At 38.5% G+C, this 17,445-nt stretch overlaps 1 protein-coding gene across 2 annotated transcripts in view; it reads left to right on the top strand.

The window, feature by feature from the left end:
* Nucleotides 1-17,445, top strand: part of il16 (interleukin 16) — a 55,728-nt gene that overhangs the window by 26,101 nt on the left and 12,182 nt on the right. For both annotated transcript variants that reach the window (XM_018092449.2, XM_018092450.2), the window contains 8 exons: nt 237-351; nt 1,492-1,565; nt 2,637-2,853; nt 4,225-4,342; nt 6,532-6,664; nt 8,365-8,452; nt 10,185-10,624; nt 14,984-15,110. In XM_018092449.2, the coding sequence (XP_017947938.2) occupies nt 237-351; nt 1,492-1,565; nt 2,637-2,853; nt 4,225-4,342; nt 6,532-6,664; nt 8,365-8,452; nt 10,185-10,624; nt 14,984-15,110 (1,312 nt within the window). The remainder of the gene's footprint in view (nt 1-236; nt 352-1,491; nt 1,566-2,636; nt 2,854-4,224; nt 4,343-6,531; nt 6,665-8,364; nt 8,453-10,184; nt 10,625-14,983; nt 15,111-17,445) is intronic.

Here is a 17,445-nt window from a genome sequence, read left to right as displayed (position 1 = left end):
ATCATTTTAAATGAGTGTGGGTGCTCTATCCAGTGATAACACATGGAAGTGATTTACGAAGACAAAATAATGAAAGTGAGAAAACAAAGCCATAAATGAAGTCATACAATCAGTGTAACTTAAAGACTAATTACTACCTGCTAAGAAATAGAAGCCACAGAATGGAAGATGTTTTAAAAATAAACAGCTATTATAATTTGCTTGTGGTAAAAATGTTGTCATTGTCCCCCTCTTAGGGTTTGGGATTTAGTATTGTTGGAGGAAAGGACAGTATTTATGGACCAGTTGGCATCTATGTCAAGACAATTTTTCCAGAAGGAGCAGCAGCGGCTGATGGCAGATTACAAGAAGGTAATTGTTCCCTAAGAACATATTTCCAATGGAGTCGCTGCAAGGGTTCCAACTGTCTGTAACAACATGGCACCCAGATAATGAACTGTGCAGCCAGAGCTGTAGAGAAAGCAGCTGGGCAGTGGCTGATGGGTGTCTTAATTGCGTTTATAGTAACCCTATACCAATGCACACTTTCTATATATGTGTGCAAAACTGATCATGTTCCCCAAAGCCAGGGGGCCTTTAGAAAGAATTTTCTGTGAGCATCAGTAACTTCTAATTCTGTAACTAAATGCAGCTTTGGCCAAACTGCTTATTATGCTTCCATATGAGCAATGATATGACATGATTTTCCAAAAATCTGTGCAATGAAAAGACAGGGTGGATCTATTGTACAATGTTGTGGAATATGTTGGTGCTTTATAAATATGTGGTAATGATAATAACGTGACATATTAGATCAAGGTTCAACAGACATGTTTCATAATCATTTATCAACACTTGGCAAATATGCATCTGGGCATTAACCTATAGCAAACAATCACATTTTTGTTTTAATTGTTCTGTCTTCGGTTGGGCAAAACATGCTAATCTCTGAATGGTTGCTATGGATTACTGCCCAAGTGCAAATTTGCCCAGTGTTGATAAAAGAAGCCCTTTGAACTCAACTTGAACTGGTTGTATCTTTTTGTCACCAACTCCTCAGCATTTTTGCTATAAGGGTTCAGCCATAGAATGTTTCAAGCAGTCAAGCACTGTCAAAATCAGGTGTTTCCACCAAATAGTGACTTGCAGTTTTGTGTTGTAAAAAGCAAGGTTTCCAGTGAAGTAGTTTGCTGCTTACCTACACCAAGATATTTGGTTTTTAGACCTCATACTACGATATCATGAAACATGCTGTGGATGAGCCCTTATAATAATAGGAAGGTGCCAAGGATTCAAATACTTGGTAAATCAATTTGCCTGGGTATGTGTGGGTTTCCGTAGCTTAATATGACTACTATTTGTATTAGATGCACAAGTGTGTGCCTATTCTGTTCATAGAAATTTGAGTGTCACATAATAGCCTACGTGCATAAATAGGCTGCTGGGAGATGAACTATGAACTTTCAGCAAATTAATTTTCATGTAATTCAGTTTCCAAATGCTTCATTACAGGGGATGAAATTCTGGAACTCAATGGGGAGTCCATGTATGGGCTAACACATAATGATGCTCTTCAAAAGTTTAAGGTATGCTCTGTGTGGTTGCAACTGTTCAATCCATCAGTTATTTATTTCTATTATTTGTCAGTCTGTAATGTATAACTTTTATAACTCACTAAAGGCAGAGTATTTGAGTTTTAGCTGCAGAAATGCTTTAGCAAATTAATGGTAATTACTTATCAGTCAGACTCTTTCCTATTCATTTGCAAGTCTGAAATGCAACCCACTGCCTGGTTCTTGCTACAGTAAGTTGGATCCTTGCACCCTTATAAAGATTAAAGATATAAAGGTTATTTAAATTGGTTTCTGGAGAGATGTGGGAATAAAGTTATATATCAAAAAATGTAATTTGTCTTAAGGTGGCCATACATGGTAGGATTTGCTTGGTTGTTGAGATTGCCAAACAAGCAAATCTTTTCCCCAATATACCCACCTTGAGATACGAAAAGTTGAAGCAAAGACTGCATCAGTGAGATTGGTCCTTGATCCAAAAGAAAAAGCAAGCCTGCCTGTTCGACATTTGGCCAGACCTGAAGTGGCAGCTTAAATCTACCTGTGTATGGCCACCTTTAGAATACCACTGTCTATTCCATCCTAAGACTTAAGTACAAAGTGAACTGCCCCTTTAATAAGCAAATAAATATGGATTTTTTTTAATTAAAGAATAGGCTATACACTTAAAAGTATAAACAAAAGTATTGCACCTTTAATTACTATAAAAGATGCTATGAGGTAAGAATCTTGAGCAATAGCACTCTCTGCACTAGAAGAGCTGAGATACCGATTTAAAAGTTGGATTTTTGGCTCATGAAGTTACCAGGAGTGGATTTTGGCGCCCCTTGCAACTTCAGAGGTGCTGCCACCTAAGTGAGTTTCTCAACTCTCCTCATAACAGCAGCAATACCTGCAGTCCAAACCTACTGAGGGGCACCCTTCTGTTGTCTTGCACTTTTGGTTTGGAGCGCTGCTCCAGTTTCTTATTAACAACTTATGAATGTTGTGTTGTGTATATACGCCCCTCCCCCAATATACTGTGGCCTCTTGCTTTGCCTTCAAGCTGAAAATAAACTCCATTATTTATATCTTTGTTTTTGTCAGCAAGTGAAGAAAGGGGTGCTCACTTTGACAGTTCGCACAGGACTTGGCACGCTAGAGGAAAAGCCTGGTTACTTTGCCTCCCAGATGTTTCGCTCCAAAAGCTCCAGTTGTTGTGTAGCAAGAGAGCCCAGCCCCTTACAGTCAGAAAGCCACACATTCTTACTGAACTCCCACAATCCCAATGACAGAGTGCTGATGGAAGTGACAATGCACAAAGGTACTGGGCTGGGTATTTAGGGCTGTTTCTGTAATCCTTTTTACCACCACTTACCTACTGTAAGAGAATATATTCCTTTTCTGCACTTATTTTATATACTAATATAGGTATCCTAGAGGGGCATAGTTGCAAGAGTGGCACTTAAACTTCAGCTTGTTTTTCTTTTACCTGTGCCCACTGTAAAGTTCAGGGGATAAGGAATCACCCATGCACTAAGGCCACACCAAAGCAGTAGAATAAATATCCATTTATTTCTGGATCACACTCAAATAAGCTTTATCTTCAGCAGGTATAACAACAACTTAAACACAGTCTTTCTTTAGAATAAAGTAACAGTAGTTTCAGGTATAACAGCACAGAATTATTTTTAAATCTTCAAAGAATTAGTTGCAATCTAAACAATTTTAATACAATACATTATGTTAGAAACAGAAAACAAGTTATTTTACTACAAAATCATGGACCAAGAGCTATTTCAGTGTCTATTTGGGTCTCTTTAAAATCGTAGATGAAGCACTAAAATATCCTGATAACTCAAGTTGAAGATGCTGGCATTCAGGTTGGTGGGTCTTGTGTGCAGAGAACTAGGGTTCATTTCATATAGGCTCTTACTGGGTACCCATTGTACTTCCTGAGAAATGGCTATGCTTGCCTTCTTGGTGCTGAGATAATAGTACCCCTAATGTTTGGCAAATATTTTTATTTCAATGGTGTGTGGGTTGTAAAACCTTCTGGACTGGGAAGTAAGAAGTTAGGAGGAAGCTGACAAGAACAGGGACGAAAACCAATCAAAGTGAAGGCGAGGAATACAAAGGGTTAAACAAAGCCTATAGACACCACTAGAAACACTTGTCCAATTTACCACTCTTTGATTATAAAAAAAAAAAGCCTAACTTACATAGGGTCAGGGCCGGGCCAAACGTGATGCGCACTCAAGGCACATCCCCTGCCCTGGATCGCCCTGCCCCCCTGCACATCTCCTGCAGATACATTTCTTATGTCTGACCAGTGACAAATCAGTGTACAGCTATGTAGTGATGCAGTCAAGTTTCTTGTTCATTTTATCTCTTCTAGTTAACACAGGGAAAAAAAACAATACCAAAATTTGCCACCAGGTGGCGCATTGTCTATGGAATTTTCTATTGTGTTTTGTTGGCAAGTCTTTGCACTCTAGCACCATCTAGAGGCAGGATTTAACACTGAAAATATGGTGTCTAGACATAATGAGAAAATGTGTGAAAACTTGCTGGCTGCATCTGTATGTCAAATCGTCCTAATGGTCAAAAAAAATCATGTCCTTTACATTTTTTATGCATTTGAATAACATTGTGACTTGCATTACAGTGACTTAACATGCATCTTTCTTTTTAGAGTCAGGTGTTGGTTTGGGGATAGGACTGTGCAGTGTTCCAAACTGTGGGGGCATTTTCAGCATATTCATTCATTTACTCTCTCCCGGCTCTGTGGCGCATATGGATGGAAGACTTAGGTATAATCTGCATGCCTTAAACTATATATAGAATGGAAAACATATCGCAGAATGTAACTCTTCGTTTTGACACACTAGCAGCTGTATTAGTGATCTGCACTCTTTCTCTTGCCTTAGAACTAGGCTTTTTGTTATTTAATACATTCTAAAGAATCCCTTATCCTCCATGTTACCTGCTATCAGAATGCACAATTGTGGCCTGAAGTACAAGTGCTTAATTGCATAACTGCACTTACCAAAAGAAACCAATCAAATCTTTGCTTTTAGGTCATACCAATATGCTGACTAAGTAGGATGAGTTGCATAGTCTTTGGCAGAGAGAGTTAGTTTCAACCAGGTAGCAGGAAGTTCCATTATCATCCAAATCGACTGTATCAGCCAAATTATATATACAATATATATAATATATATATATAATATATATATATATATATATATATATAATATATCTAACTCACAGAACTCCAGTCAGACCACATCAGAAATCAGTAATTAATTGTGCCAATGTGCATTTGATTTATTCCCCAGATTGTTGGCCTGGCTGCAGCCTGCAGTGTAAACATGAATAACATGGTGCATGAACTCCCTAAATGCCTTATGTGGCATTACTATATGGAATTTGTTGGAAACAGGAGTCTCACGCACAAACTGTAAATTCTTAGGGTGTTTAACACAGAAAGTGAAAGGCATTAATGTTTTGGGGGGAAAAGCCTCCCTTCATTACTATATACGCTCAAGTTAGGGAGCACTGTGGGGCGCTGGATGCAAAGGAGCCCTGTATACGCTGACTGATGTTCAGCAGAAAATAAGGACAGGGCTGACTTGCACAATATTGTCCCCTTATTGCTCTTTCATGTGTGTCCCCCTTACATAGCTTCTGACCTTCACTTGATATTTTTCATATCGATCATTTTTATTTTCCCCCTAACCAACTAAGGAACTTTGAATAGTACACTAACTACTTATGTATTATTGAAACCAGTATGGCATCTCTCTCTCTCATAAATAAAAATTATACTGTAGAGAGCTATGCCATTAAATGATATAAAATAATAAAAAAGCCTTATGTACAAATAAGGTATATTTTCACTTATTCATTCTACAAATATAATATATATCTATGTACAATCTTATTTAAGTAAACAAAAAATGTATAGATATTTATAAAAACTCATTTCTCAAAGATGTGTCTTCCTCAGTTAGTTTAAGTTCCCATTCTGCTTGCTGTTATTTCAGGCCACGCTATTTTTTTCAATTTGACTCAGTGTTTTCCTTCCTCCATTTCCTTGCTTATAAGCATTTAGAATTTTTGAAAATGTTTTACTAAGGGCTGAACTCCACGGGAGAATTTGATCAGATTTTGTGTGTCAGATTGTAAAGTTTGCAATGTAAAGTTGGATTAGGGCCAGATTCAATTCAATGAGAAAAAGTTATCTCATGGTTTATCACATGAAAACTCATGGACGAGATTCAATCCAAGGAGAAAAAAACTTTTTCCTAATTCAGTTCCATCTTTTTTCCCATAGACTTCCAAAGAGTTCGCACATGATAAACAGTGAAATAAGTTTTTCTGAATTGCATCTCAAATGGAATCTTGTCCATGAGTTTTAACTTAAAAAAACCTTTTTCTCACTGAATTGAATCTGACCTAAAGGATGGTGTGTTTTGTTTATGCATCTACATCCAAAAGTCAGTGTATTTCAATGAGAAAAAAAGTCTGTCAGACACCATCAGTTCTTATCTTGTAGGATAAAGATACAGCATGCAGTGTTCCCTTCCAACAGTTGTGTTGAATGCAGTGATTTAACTATATATACAGCAGGCTCCACGGTCGCGGGGGGCCTGGGCAGCAGGGGGGCCCGGACCAAGAGGTCTGATGTACCTTAGTCCCCCCTCCCTTTTTATCGAAAAGTTGAGTAAAGCGGTTTATCCAGTATAACTCCATCTCCATCAAGTTGCATTCCAGATTTGCATGAAGAAATTTTTTGTTCCAGATTTACTAAATGAGCTTTCTGGAAAGTCAGTCCAAAGTGTACAAAAGTGCTGTATTCACATTGTGCATCTAATGTACTCCAGTCTAACTCCAATAATATTTTATACTCCAATCCCCTGGTTGCTGAGGAGATAATATATTGTTTGATTGCCAAGCTTATTTCCCATTATTAACGCTGTTTCTGTTCCCTCCCTAGGGCTGGTGATGAGATTGTAGAGATTAATGAGAGTGTTGTCGGTAATAAGTCTCTAAATGAGGTATATGCACTTTTAAGCCACTGCCCACCTGGTCCTGTGACTATCCTTATTAGCAGGCATCCGGACCCACAGGTAACTTTGGCATTCCTTTCCTTCTAGGCTCACTAGTGATGAACTATTGTTCTTACACATCCCTGCATCCTCCTGCAATAGATCTAAATGTGTTTCAACTGCGTTCAGCTCTTGCATGTCCCTGAATGAGTACTCTCCAATAGGGAAGAAAAAGCTGTGCTTCCCTGCGGTGGAACACAAAAGAAATCCACCACAGGAGAATGGAGGATGAAACACTCATATGTAAGGGCCCATAGTGCTCTAACACTTGATTACAGGGGATTGTTAAATTGACCCCTTATAACAATAGTCCTGGGAAGTATTGGGTTATACTGTATGTGTCATGTCTGCAAATCTTACTAAAAGTCACATCTTATAGCAATATTATCATTAGATGTGCCACAAACATCTGTTCTTTTGCCCACTGAAATTGTTTATCTTAAAGCTAAAAAGCAGCTAAAGTGGGATTATCAGATGAACAACTTTTTAAATAATCCCTGCTTGCTTTCTGGCATAGGTAGTGGGGCACACCTGTTACACTTTAAAATAAAAGTGCCTGGTGCAGGACTCTTTTGCTGCAAATTGGTAACCCAGATATTGCAGGGATTCCACAAATATGACGTATAATGCGTAATGCATTTCCCTGATTTTACACCATTTTTTTCTGTTCCCCTTAAAAATGTAAAATCTACTCTATTAGAGGAGCCTAAATATAATAGGCATGCTCTAGGGATACTTACTTTTAACATGAACAGTCTTTCCTACCCAAAAGGGTGAATGTGGGTTATGTTGGGAATGTCTCACGGTGCACTTAATCACAAGCTAGTCATGGGTCTCTTGGCTCAATGAATGGCAGAGGCCCAAAGAGCTTTGCTATGCAGCTGTGACTAAAAGAAATATGTATTAGGCAGTGGAGCTACAGGGGAGGTGGGTGAAATAATGTATGGTAAGAAACAAAGTCATACAGTTTTACTGTTGGCATTGAGACATGGAGGTTATAATAATATTATTATAGTCCCCTTAGTAAGCTTCCTGTATTATTAATGTTTGTGATTTTTGTCCAAAGATCCTCATTAGTATTGCAACAGTAATGACTTCTTCACCTATATACCATGTAAACCTTTTTCTTTAAAAAAAAATAGTCTAAAATGATCATTTTTCCTGAAAAATGTAGACCGTTGCAGAAATGAGTTAAGATTTTGTTGTTGCATGCTCCACATGGTAGATAAATGTGATTTGATTAGCTTTAAAAAATAAAGACACATTATAAGATGTTATAGAGATAAAACTATGGCTGACAGTGATGCAGTAGAAAAAGGCACTGAGGTTTCTGTACATAGCAGCATGGGCTAATGAGACCCAGGAGTATGTATGTAGGTACAGAATTGAGTGCTACTTGCATTTGTACTGCAATATATAATTATAAACATTTAGAACTGCAAAGGTTAAAGGGGTAGCACCTTCAATTGTTCAAAAACAGTAAAATCAATTAGTATGATTTAAGGGATGATATGGGTGTGCTGATCTGCTTTATTAGGGTGTAACAGAAGGATGGGCCAACCTTTATTCTCTGTACCTGCTCCACTGTATTTTTTCTGGTTGAAACCCAATTAGTTTCCACACATGTTTGTATCCTTATGGACTAGGAAGCCACTAGCATATTTTATAGTAACTCTATCTTCCCCAATTAATTGTTTTATGTTTGCTTACACATGTTTCAGATCTCTGAACAGCAGCTAAAAAATGCTGTTTCACAAGCTGTGGAAAATAGCAGATGTGAAAAGGATCCTCACCCGTGGAGCTATGAAGGTATGAAGAGAAACAAAGGGTTCAATCAAACACAAAAAGCAGCACCGACATTATACAAGATATTAAGGGGCTCAATTGTTACAAAGCGGGTACAGAATCCATATAGCTGCCACACAAGTAATGCTGTGTATGACTAATATGGAGTGCGTTTTTTCGCACACAGCAGCTATTTGTGCACAATGCGTTCATTAGCCCACATTCCGCATGAAAATAGTCTTTGCGACTTAAATACCGCAAACAGCAAAAATTAGACGCAATAACATTTTTAACGCATGCTATAAATAGCGCACGTTTTAACGCACTTTAGTGAATCGGCCCTATTGATCCATCAGTGGAAGCACTCAAAGCCCATTTGCTTTCTGCAGCACCTGAAGCTCATATAGTACAACTCCTGAGCATGCTGGGTGACCCCTGTGGAATGCTGGGAATTAGTTGTGCCCCTTTGTTAAACAAGATCCTTTATTTCTCATATATAGGTATTTCTTTAAAATGAAAAAAAAAAAACATTGGTTAGTTTACATAAAATTCTGGTGCAGGAAAGAGTTAAAAAGGCAAAACCTTCTAATGGAACTTTTTTCTTTTTTTCTACATCTGGATATTGGACCCCACACAGACAGTCACATCCTTGATTCATCCAAAAACCATTTTAAATCAGGCCAAGATTAGCTGTAAATAGACATAAAAAGGAACAGGGATCAGCTCCCCTGAACACTTGCCAACATAACCCCCTGATAGGCCTATTTTCTAGCTTTATTTGGTAGGGTCTTGTGCTCAGGGAACTTTGTGTTGCCTCTTTTCTTTTGATGTGTTACTTGTGAGCAGGCGACAATCCTCACCCCAATAGCTGGCTTGCTGGGAGTGTTTGGAATGAATGATCATATTTATTCAACCTAACTGTGTGACTATGTACAGTATCCATGTACCAGAGGCAGCAATCCCCACGTACACAATCCCCACGTACACAATCCCCACGTACACAATCCCCACGTACACAATCCCCACGTACACAATCCCCACGTACACAATCCCCACGCACACAATCCCCACGCACACAATCCCCACGCACACAATCCCCACGCACACAATCCCCACGCACACAATCCCCACGCACACAATCCCCACGCACACAATCCCCACGCACACAATCCCCACGCACACAATCCCCACGTACACAATCCCCAACGCTTCTGTTTTCTCTAATATTCAAAGGTACAAAATGCAGGAAAAGCAAACATTCATTTGTGCTTGGTTGGGAATATAAGTAAATTTCCTGGTAAAATCGGTGTTTTGTCTTTGTATAATGGGACAAGCCCAAAATACTCTTTTTTTCAAATTCACAATGTTAGTAGGTAACAAATGATTGTTAACATGTAAAATACCAAACTGACTGTAAAGTCTTGACCCACACACACTTTATTTAACAAGCTGTAAGGCTGCCAGATCTGCTCACATGGATGTATCAAAACCATAGTGACTATGATACTATCTGCCTTGCTGTTGAGGGTGCCCTCTAATGTCAGCAGTGCTGCATAGCATTAAACAGTAAAAATAACATAACAAAAATCCCACAACAGGGCTGCTGTTAAACACTACAGAGATGTTGCTGTTTTTGAATATTTTCAGCAAGTTTTAGGAAAATGCTCATTTATTCTGTACTTTATCATTTATTCTCTAGAACTGTCTAACTTTGAGGTTGTTAAATAATATGGTTTTAATTATATTTTCATTGCAGGTGAGAGAAAGTTGTTTTTTTGCTGTCATGGCAAATACCAGTGTGAAAGCTGCATAGGGAGGCATGCATCTTATCTGTATAACAGTCGTAGAGAGCAGAAGCAAATGGTCCGCTCCAGCAGTGAAGGAAACTATGGGCCTACATCTCTAGGATCCCAGTCACACGTTGTGGCAAGTAGGGTGCATAGTGCCAATGTACCTCTTGGAACAGAGCCTGCTTTACTGCATTATTCTACTCCAGTGCGAGTGGAAAACCATTCCCCTTTTAACCCTGAAGGACTAAGTGGATCTCAGGCATCTTTCAAGAAATCCAATGGCCATTCTGGAGAAATCCTTGTAAAAAAATTAACAACAAAACCAATACCACCACCTAGAAAGTATTATAAAGAAGACTCAAGGGAGGATGTAAATCACAATCAAGAGAATGGACAATCTGTGGATGTAAGGATTGTGTTATTCTGTATACAGTAGAACAAGTTTAAAAATGGGTTCCATGACACTACCAATAATACAGGGTGCTGGAAGTGATGCCATTAGTGAAGGACATGGAAGACTGCCTTAACTGAGCAATATCAAGGCTGTGAACGGAAATTATGATACAAACAGCTTGCAATAACTATATATATATATATACAATACATATATATATGTATAAGCTCCAAGTGGATAACAATATTTGCCTATTTTACCTATACATATTTTGCCTATTAGAGGTCCTTTTCTCCATGCTAAAGTAGCAAATCTGCAGTTCCCATCATGAAGTTCTGCAAAGTACTGACAGACATAGAGAAGTGCTTTCACTTCTGCTGCCAAAGAGCTAGCTGTGTACTCCATATGTCAGTTCTGTAACAGAATTTTCTATATAGCAAACTAACACACTCCCATTATATTAATTACAGATAAGGTCTTATTGCAAACATATACAACACAAACTGCATACGTCTTTGCAATATATATATATAGCCAGAACAGTAGGGCATCTATTGTGAGTTATCAATTTTCATTGTAAATAATTGCCATTTTCAGAACATGGATATTTTTAATCCAGGTCAAGGGCTGGCAGCCTTTTGGGGCAACTGGCTGATAAGTGAAAACACAACATGACCATGCTAGAATAGCCATGCTCAGCATATGGACTAAAGTAAAATGTCATACTTCCTAACATTTCTGAAAGTCATACATTTAGGCATATTCACCCTTGCTAGAGCCAGTTATGAGCAGACACACCCAACTTGACACAGTAACATAGTAAGTTAGTTTAAAAATAGACACACGTCCATCAAGTTCAACCTTAATGCCTATATATAACCTGCCTAACTGCTAGTTGATCCAGAGGAAGGCAAAAAAACCCCATCTGAAGCCTCTCTTACTAGCCGCAGAGGGGGAAAAATTCCTTCCTGACTCCAAGATGGCAATTGGACCAGTCCCTGGATAAACTTGCACTAAGAACTATCTTCCATAACCCTGTATTTCCTTACTTGCTAAAAAAAAAGCCACCCAACCCCTTCTTGAAGCTATCCAGTAGGACTGATTCAGGGAGAGAATTCCACAACTTCACAGCTCACAGTAAACAACCCTTTCCAAATATTTAGACAAAACCTCCTTTCTTCTAATGGGTGTTCTTGTGTCAGTTTAAAGGACCTACTGATAGATCAAGCATTAGAGAGATTATTATGTGATCCCTTTTATATTTATACTCGTTATCATATCCCCCTTTAGTGCCTCTTCTCCAGTGTAAACAACCCCAATTTGCCCAGTCATTCTTCATAACTGAGACTTTCCATACCCTTTACCAGCCTAATTGCCCTTTTCTGGACCCTCTCTAACTGAATAATATCTTGTTTGAGCACTGGAGACCAAAACTGAACAGCATATTCTAGATGGGGCCTTACCAGCGTTCTGTAAAGAGGAAGAATAACCCCCTCCTCCCGTGAATCTATACCCCTTTTAATACAGCTCAAAACCTTGTTTGCCCTTTCAGCTGCTGCCTGGCATTGCTTGCTACAGCCAAGTTTATTATCTACAAGGACTTCAAGGTCCTCCTCCATTATGGATTTGCCTAGTGCAGTCCCATTAAGGGTATAAGTGACTGCATATTTTTACATTCCAGGTGCATGACCTTACATTTATCCACATTAAATCTCATCTGCCACTTAGATGCCCAGATTGCCAGTTTGTCACCATCCTGCTGCAAGGATGCCACATCCTAGATGGAATTAATTGGGCTGCAGAGTTTTGTGTCATCTGTAAACACTGATACATTACTTACTATACCTTCCCCTAAGTAATTTATAAACAAGTAAAACAAAAGTGGACCCAGTACAGAACCCTGAGGGACCCCACTGAGAACCTTATTCCAAGTAGAGAATGTACCATTAACAACCACCCTCTGTACCCGATCCTGTAGCCAGTTTTCTATCCATGTGCAAATGACTTCACTAAGACCAACAGACCTTAGTTTAGAAAGCAGTCATTCATGGGGCACAGTATCAAATGCTTTGGCAAAATCCAAATATATAACATGTACTGCACCCCCATTGTCCAGCTTTTTACTAACCTCATCATAAAAAGCAATCATTCAAAGAGATTCAAATATCTGTACTAACAACTTACTTATATTCTTCCTAACATAATATACATTATTGTTCCTAAAATTTTAAAGTAAATAAAAGGTTACAATTATTTTAATGGTAGTGGCTGTCCACTCCCCCATATCGTCACCCTCTATTTCCTGGCATCTCCCTTCAAGCAAAATTTTGTGCATCCAATGTACATGTTATGTTGCACAGAGGACCTGGGAGAACAGACTTTTTTTGCATGGGTGGGGGTGGGGGGGGGGGGGGGTCAGATAATTACAATGACATTTGATAACTCAAAATCAAAATGTGTATTCATTGTATTTTAATGGTAGTTGTCTGTGTCCAAACGTCACCTCTCCGTTCAGGCAAAATGTTTATGTACCCAATGCACAGAGGACCTAGGAAGGCAGACTATTCATGTATTGGGGGGATTGCTCTTTTTTCCCTCTTCCATTTTTAGAACTGAGTTTCAGCATTGTAGACGTCTCATGGGGAATCTGCAGAGGGTCATTAAGGCAATTTGCCTACCTGGCCATATACAATCCCACGCTGCCTTACTGTATTTCTTCCTTATTTTCAGTAACAATATTCATTTTCTTTGGTTGTAGATGTCATAATTTAACTTTTTATGATTCCAGATTTGCAACAATTTTAATAATCTATACCAAATCATTTATTACGAAATAAAAATTCTAGTGTTACATGGGAAAACATGAACAAAGCAGAGAAAAATACCAGAACCCCACCAGACAGGAAAATACCATTTATATTGTTCATTCTGTAAGCAAATACAGATGATTGCGTCTGCAAAAAAATGAATCATTGTTTTCCTAGCTAAATGGCTATAAAACTCATGCTGCAAAACGAGAAAGCTATAGGACATGCAGCAGTATGAAAAAAATGCTTTATTTGGCTGAACTCTTCATTAACCAGAGCTGTCAGAATTTGAGCTAGCAAGAACGCAGCACATTAGTCTTCTTTAATCACAATGATTTAATTTAGAAAAAAAAGCATCTTTGTAAAAACTGAAGAAATTCAGGATGTGGTTAAATAGAGGAAGTATGAGTTTGCCCTGTATATCACCAGTATAAGAAAAAAAACATGCCATGCAGTTTGTTATAACATGACAACCAAACCGTACTTAACTATTTACAGCCTGCATCCCTCCAGCTGCTGGGAGCCACATAATATATTATTGTAGTGATAGGATCGAGTTAGACCATCATGGCTTACATAAAGAATCCTGTCACAATAATAGTATTGAAGCTTCCTAGCAAGCAAACATTGCATTCATGAATGTCCTCTTCCTGGGTAGACTCAAGGGAATAACGTGATACAATATGTGTATATGTATATACATATATATATATATTTTACCCAGACAAATGGTATCATGTACTAATCACTTGTTTAAAAGCAAACATCTGAAAGGCTACTACGGGTTATAAGACCTGGTTCAAATTTCAATGAAATGAAAAAAGGCAAGACCAAGTGCATTCTTTCTGAAATATGTGGCATGGCTTTCAGGTTTTCATGTTTAGCAAAAGGTATCCATACACTGGCAGAATTGACAGAATTGTCAGCTTATCTGCAAAAATCCAATTGGGGCAAGGACCAGATACGCTCATTTATGTAGGCTTGCATTCCTGTCATTGTGATCCAATCTTTTGGCCTGCGGTACCCTCTCTTCAAGGTGGGCATATCAGGGAAACATCCACTCATTTGCTGACCTTGAATCTTTCATTGCATGGTCATTGTAAAGTGCGCAAGTTCCCATCTTCCAGCTTGACCATTAAGCAGGCCTTTCAAGACTGGATGTTTATAGCAACCATGCTATGGCCCATAGATGGTGCCTATTGGACAACCTGCCTGACTGATATCTGGCCAGTAATCAGCCAGAAAGGTTTACAAAGACTGTGTCATCCTTAATATGTCTCAATGGGCTCCAATTATGAGTTGGTCATTGACCCAGGGGCCAAATAATTAGATCAGCCCAATTCAACCCACAATCTGGGTAGCCAAACCAGCCACAGATCAGTTTGTTTGGTGAACTTTTAAAACAAGCAGATTAGCGCCAGCAGCTTGTAGTCAATGGATAATCTGGGTTTGCAAAGGTTGGCTACATATTGTGAGAATGCTTGGCCAAACATTACAGTATCCTCTGAGAGTTTTGTGGGTTTTAGAATGTTGCAGTTTTTGACATGTCTGCATTGTTTCACAGGAAACAGGAAACTTACAGCTAAAGGGAAACCAGCAAATTACAGGCGAGAGCATATTAGACACATCTTCATCGACCAGCGAGTGCTCATACACAAGTGCTGCAGAGCCAGATAAGCACTCCGACACAGGTATGTCTTTGGGAGTCCTTTGTGAAAGCTGTCCAGAACTCAGCACTGGGTTTAGTGTAGGAAAGAAAGGGCAATTGCCTTCCCATAACAGGGGAAAGGATGAAGAAATAAAAGGAAATAATGACATTTTTTTTTAAACTTTGTTTTAGATATGTTCATTATATAAATCAGAGATGTACAGCCTGCAAGTGAAACTGCAGCTTACAGAATTCCACTGACAGCCAAAGGTTGGGAGCTACCATTATGCATGCTTCATTAACCCACTGTGCACCAGAGAGCTCTGCATACATAAACTGAACCATTTGCCCACTAAATGCATAAAAAAGATGTCACCCTCAACCAAGGAGTGAGAAAAAAGCTATTAAACCGGGATACATATGCATTAGGAAACCTACTTAACTCGTATAAATGTCACTATATAGAGAATGAATGTTCTGCTTTGCACCCACAATAAGTCACATGCATATTTCTGTCTATTTAATAGAGATTAAATGCACATGTAATACATTTACATGTTAATGGATCCATGTAGTACTTTAAAAGAAAAAAAAAATAAAAAGCCAATCAAATGATTCACATTCTTTTCTAAATAGTTTCAATTAATTGTACTTGTACTAGTTCATGTTTTTAGGAGCCAGTGGCATATCTAGATGTTTCTGGGGCCCAACATTAAATTCAGTTTGGGGCCCCAAAACTTGGCCTAATGTACCAAGATATACCGATATTGGAATTGCTCTTTAATTAGGGCCTTACTGGGCCCTCTATGCTCCTGGGACCCCCTGCAACTGCAGGGTCACTGTCTGCTTCCTTTGTTGTTACACTTCTGTTTGGTTTGCAAAAACTTTGCATTTCTCCCCAAATCATTTATGGATTTTTTTAAGAACTATGAAGGGGTATTAACTAGGTCTGCATAAAAGATTTCCTTTCTGCTTTCAGGGGCATCACTACAGAGATTTAAATGTCATGACCACTCTTCCCATGAGCAAATTTCATCAATAAGTATGAAAGGGCAAAGAACAGCATAAGTGAAACAATATGTAATCCCATATGTTGGCCATGGGGGTTTATGGGTAGACAGGAGAGGGTGAGATTATAAAAGTGGTGATGATTAGAAATTTTCGAGTGGCACGGAGGAGGCAAGTCCCACATTTTGCATTAGGTGCCTTGATTTACAATGCAATCTGTTTCTATGCAGTGGGGTATAACAATTGGTGTAAGGTTGCATTAATGCAGCTCCTGCAAGCCTACAAACAGCCAATAAGAAAGTGATTAGTAAAGTCAGCCAACACAGTGAGAGTTAAGATTGGAGCTTAAGCCCTCTCATGCAGAATACCAAGAAAGGTCATAAACTGCGCTAATGCAGTTACCTATAGAAACAATCAGTGTCTAGTTTTGATCTCTTTGCTACAAGCTATAAAATGAAAGCAAAGATTTAATAGGTTACTATGGGTAACTGCACTGGTGTTATTGACTTCCTATGTTAGTAAGTAAATGAGGTTGTCTATATATGGTAAGATCCGCTTGTTTAGAAAGGTGACCAAATGAGCAGATCTTTACCTAATTTGGCCACCAATGTTGGCACAGGCAAAGAGATGAAGGTGTCTTACAAACCCTGTAACAAATTGTAATTACCTTTTAATATTAGCTATAGCCGTTACTGACTGAATAAATGGAAGAGTTTTAGATGCAGGAAAAAGTTTTACTAAGGAAATCGAGGGTGTATGCAGTTTGAAACAATATACTATAGGTAATATGGAACCCTATGTAGCAGTCCAAACCCCAGTTGACTAAAGCTGTGTTTTTGGCCGCACCAATTACAGAACTTCTCATAATACATATAGGGATGATAAATGTAAAACTTAACATTTAATCACATTAGTAAGATTTTAGCATGGGATTCAAATTAAAATACAGACTGTGGGCCCGTGATATTCCAGGCTTTGTCTGCATTTTCGGAATGGAAAAATAGTTCATTTATTGGAGGACAGTTTGGCCCTTATATACCAAAGAAATGCAAAATGTTCCAACTGCCCCTAGCATTCTGTATGGTTTACCTAAACTGCTTGGTATTCATTTATAAGATTAAATGACAAGTCAAAGGGGTTTAGGAGACCGCCTCATACATAAGCAAATAGACAAAAAGGATTCTGGGAACAAATTCCCAGAATCCCTTTTGATTAAGATTAAATGCAAACAACTGCATGATAGGGTTTTTGCAATTTTGCACCTAACATAATGCATATGCCCTACAGAGAAATGGCTGAACTTGACTGAAATCACCAACCATTTACAAGCTATTTCATGTCTTAATTTCAGCATATTAACCCAATCCTAT

The sequence above is a fragment of the Xenopus tropicalis genome, chromosome 3 (genome assembly GCF_000004195.4).
Source record: "Xenopus tropicalis strain Nigerian chromosome 3, UCB_Xtro_10.0, whole genome shotgun sequence".
Lineage (NCBI taxonomy): Eukaryota > Metazoa > Chordata > Amphibia > Anura > Pipidae > Xenopus > Xenopus tropicalis.
This window is presented reverse-complemented; position numbering and strand designations above follow the sequence as displayed.